The sequence below is a fragment of the Urtica dioica genome, chromosome 8 (assembly GCF_054948205.1).
Source record: "Urtica dioica subsp. dioica isolate 48M chromosome 8, U.dioica_male_clone48M_v1_H2, whole genome shotgun sequence".
NCBI classification, from domain to species: domain Eukaryota; kingdom Viridiplantae; phylum Streptophyta; class Magnoliopsida; order Rosales; family Urticaceae; genus Urtica; species Urtica dioica.
Genome location: NC_142763.1, coordinates 41,590,997 through 41,595,513, shown reverse-complemented (window position 1 = coordinate 41,595,513; position 4,517 = coordinate 41,590,997). Strand labels below are relative to the sequence as shown.

At 41.0% G+C, this 4,517-nt stretch overlaps 1 protein-coding gene across 1 annotated transcript; it reads left to right on the top strand.

The window, feature by feature from the left end:
• The first annotated feature begins 3,118 nt into the window (after positions 1-3,118).
• LOC149389853 (uncharacterized) lies at positions 3,119-4,040 on the top strand. Its single transcript, XM_089622742.1, has 3 exons — positions 3,119-3,651; positions 3,756-3,771; positions 3,897-4,040. The coding sequence occupies exons 1-3, from the start codon at positions 3,119-3,121 to the stop codon at positions 4,038-4,040; spliced, it is 693 nt and encodes a 230-aa protein (XP_089478868.1).
• Positions 4,041-4,517: the final 477 nt, after the last annotated feature.

Sequence of the window (4,517 nt, the reverse complement as noted above, 5' to 3'; positions counted from 1 at the left end):
CTTTGACTCTCTCTTGGCCGAAGTTATGCTTTCCTTCTAGAGGAAATTTGTTTCCTCTTTTTCTTTTAGCAAGTATCTTGATACATTTATGCACAAAATAATCTCTCCTATTTTTCTATAGGGTAGGCACCCATATTGTCTAGAAAAGGCTTCTAGAAGCTTTTCCATTTATTCATGACAACATGAAAAAAAAGCCCATTAAGAATTTTCAATAAAATTCTTATGAAATGAAATTAATCCACAAGGCCCAATGATCAAGTCATGGCCGAGTGACATTAAGTCATCAAATGAACTTGTCAAAAAATTTATTGACATTCATTTCATCCTTTGTCTCAAAAGACAAAAATACCCTTTTAACTATTTTCGTTCTTGTTTTGACTTAGCTTCCAGTTTAACTATTCCTATTGATGTGATTCGGGACAGTGACCTCATGGACCCAAATGAACAAAGCTTGAGCTAAACACTTGGACTCAAAAGTTCACAAACCTTTTCCAAGTTTAGCTTAATGCCAACTGACTCCAATAAAGAGTTGACACTGAAAATCTCTCGGTTCAAATGAATTTATTTTCTACTTAAGAATTCGACCTAATTATGATGAGCGGATCCACTGAATATTATCTATGTTTACCCTTCATGAATGTCATCAGCTAGTCGGGATTTACTAAATTACCATTTTACCCTTCTAGCTGTTATTTCCTCAACTCCTTTGTCGCTAGTGAATAAGTTAGAAACAATGTTTTGACGAGGAGCTAACAAGTCACATTGTTTCATCCAAAAGAGTCAGGACTCAATTTGGACACTGGCCAGTTCATTTATTCACACTCCAAGGAACAAAGCATGAGGTGACATACATTGCATTTCAGCAATCTTGTACATGAATTCCATATCTATGAGAACTTCACAAAGTTACTCATGACATACTCACAACTTAGTATTTCACCAATAGGCCATGTTCGGAATCACATAGTGAGTCCGAACTCTGACTTTCTCAAATGAGAATACTAAGGTGTGAAATGACATGTCTCATTTCAGGATTAAGGTAAGCATGATGCAATTCATACATAGTGACTTCGAGACATAAGAGGTTAAATGGTTTGTTCTTATCTTGTCTCTAGAAGTGCACTGGTCAATTCAGTACCTTCGGAAGATACCTAGAAGAACTATAGAGTCTCCAACTCTCAATGCCTCATAACCAGACTTCATAGATTCTTCTAACAATCGTACTGAGGTCAATAGTCCTTTGACCCTAAGATTGCGAATATATCGTTTTAAGCAAACTACGAAGAGTTTGTTCATGCAAATCTACATTTGTCTCTTCGTAAGTTGTTGGGTTTGTTTATGGACTAAAAGACTAAGGTTTTATCATAAAGCTTCAAACAAAGAAAGAATGAATGAACGTTTCAACTTTATTAATGAATGAATAGGCAATTACAAGCAAGAGTCTTCATGAGACTTTATTACATCAAATGTACAAAATAAAGATTACAACTCTTCTTGTGGGCACCATTGACAATAAATCCGACATAACAGGGATAGATCCTCAAATAGCATGTCATAGGTTAAATATAGATCCCAAAGAAAAACCTATCAAACAAAAGAGAAGAGCTTTAAACTCCGAAAGGTATACAGCCCTAAAAGAAGAAGTAGACAAACTGATTTCTAACGGATCAATAAAAGAAACTAAATATCCTAAATGGGTAACCAACCCCGTCCTGGTCAAGAAACTTAACGGGAAATGGAGGACTTTTGTGGATTTTACAGATCTTTACAAGGCTTGCCCTAAAGATAGTTTCCCTATGCCGAGAATAGATCAGTTAGTAGACGCCACAGCAGGCCATGAAATCCTAAGCTTTATGGATGCCTACTCTGGCTACAATCAAATCCCTATGTATGGTCCCGACCAGGATCACACGGCATTCATAACTGATCGAGGGCTATACTGTTACACGGTAATGCCCTTCGGGTTAAAAAATGCTGGAGCAACATATCAAAGATTAGTAAATCGAATGTTCGCAGAATTACTCGGGATTACGATGGAAGCATACATCGATGACTTATTAGTTAAAAGCCGAAAAATAGATGAACATACGAATGATCTTAGAAGATCATTCGAACTCCTAAGGCAATATCGCATGAAACTAAACCCTCTAAAATGTACGTTTGGTGTCTCTGCAGGTAAATTTTTAGGTTTCATCGTCCATGAACGAGGCATCGAAGTGAATCCAGAGAAGATCACAGCCGTATGGAACATGAGACCACCACGAAACATCAAAGAAGTGCAAAAATTGACAGGATGCATAGCTGCATTGAGCCGTTTTATGTCACCGTCTACCGATCGAAGCATTCACTTCTTCAATGTACTCAGAGGCTCCAAGGAATTTGAATGGACCAAGCAATGCGACGAGAGTTTCGAGTCTCTAAAACAGCACTTAGCATGGCCTCCAACTTTAAGAAAAATGCAGGAATGAGAGCCCCTGGAGATTTACCTAGCCGTATCGGAGCATGCAGTAAGTTCAGCGCTGATCAAGAATGAGGGAAAACACCAGGTCCCGGTTTATTATACTTCGCGGCGCCTTAACGAGGCGGAAGGAAGATACCCGGAACTCGAAAAGCTAGCTTTCGCCCTCATCACTGCTTCTCGGAAGCTAAAACACTACTTCCTCGCGCATCCGATTACAGTCCTCACCAATTTCCCACTGGGCCAGGTGCTGCAAAAACCTGACGTGTCTGGAAGGCTAATGAAATGGTCGATGGAGCTGACACAATATGATATACGCTTCAGCCCCCGACCAGCAATCAAAGGGCAGGCAGTTGCTGACTTCATTGAAGAATTCACATACAGGCCAGGTGAATTCCCAATTTGGGACATGTATGTAGACGGAGCAGTCAACGAAAAGGGATCCGGGGTCGGAATTGCTCTATCCAGTCCAGAAGGAGACAAGGTAAAATTCGCTTTAAAATTCGATTTTAATACTTCAAACAATGAAGCTGAGTACGAAAGCTATGATACATGGGCTGCAAATAGCAAAAGATGGAAATCAAAAAGCTCAAAGTATATTCGGATTCTCAGTTAATTGTTAATCAAATGAAATGTGAATTTCAGGCAAAAGGCGAAAAAATGTCGCTATATGCCGAGAAAGCTAGAAACCTAGCAAGCAAATTCAAACTTTGCGAAATCACCCAAGTCCCCAGAGCCATGAACGAAGAAGCTGACGCATTAGCGAAGCATGCTACTCAGGGATCCGACTCGGAATCAATCCCAGTAATCAAAATTGGGCAGCCTAGCATTGAGCAAGCTCCCCAGGTACTTCAGGTCGATCAACAAAAGTCTTGGCAAACTCCGATCAGGGAATACTTGCAGCACGGAACCCTGCCCACAGAGAAAAATGAGGCTAAAAGCTTGAAGTTCAGAGCCGCTCGATATTTCCTCGAAGGTCAGAATCTCTACAAAAGAGGATTTTCTCAAGCTCTACTCAAATGTCTAAATGAAGACGAAGCCGAGTACACTCTCAGAGAAATCCATGAACGGATATGCGGAAGTCACGTCGGATGCGAAGCATTGGCACAAAAGATCATCCGGCAAGGACTCTACTGGCCAACATTAAAAGCCGATGCTCGGCGCATGACGCAAAGATGCGTCAAGTGTCAAAAGTTTTCAAACATCCCGAGGCTTCCACCTAATCCACTCATCTCCCTCTCATGCCCGATCCCATTCGCAGAATGGGGAATAGACCTAATCGGAGCTTTGCCAACAGGCCGAGGCGGATGCAGGTATGCGATTGTAGCCATCGACTATTTTTCAAAATGGGTTGAAGCCGAGCCCTTAAATAAAATAACAGCCCATGCAATTGAAAAATTCGTATGGAAAAATATTATTACTCGATTTGGAATACCAGTCAAAATTGTATCCGATCACGGAACTCAGTTCGACTGCGATTCCTTCAAAAGTTTTTGCGAAAAATATGGCATTAACAAGGTTTTTTCTACTCCAGTCAGACCACAATCCAACGGTTTGGTGGAAGCAGTCAACAAGACAATAAAGCACGGCTTAAAAACAAAGTTAGGCGAACAAAAGTCAGAATGGGTGGATATGCTCCAAGAAGTTCTCTGGTCGTACAGAACCACCGAGCACTCCGCAACTGGCGAAACGCCTTTCTCCCTCGCATACGGTTCCGACGCGGGAATACCGACCGACGTTTTGATACCAACAGTGAGGAGAGAAAATTACTCAACAGAGGTAAACAACGATGTTTGAAAAATTAACCTAGACCTGTTAGAAGAAAAAAGAGAAAAAGCCAGATTAAGAAATCTAGCTAACCAACGAAAGGTTACTCGGTATTTCAACAGGAAAGTCCGACCAAGATCATTCAAAGTCGGCGACAAAGTCCTCAGAAGAGTTTTTCTCCACACCAAAATCCACCAGGAAGGAGCCTTCAACGCAAACTGGGAAGAACCCTACATCATCCGAGAAGACTTCGGAAACGGGGCCTACCGACTACAACAGTTGAGCGACGATA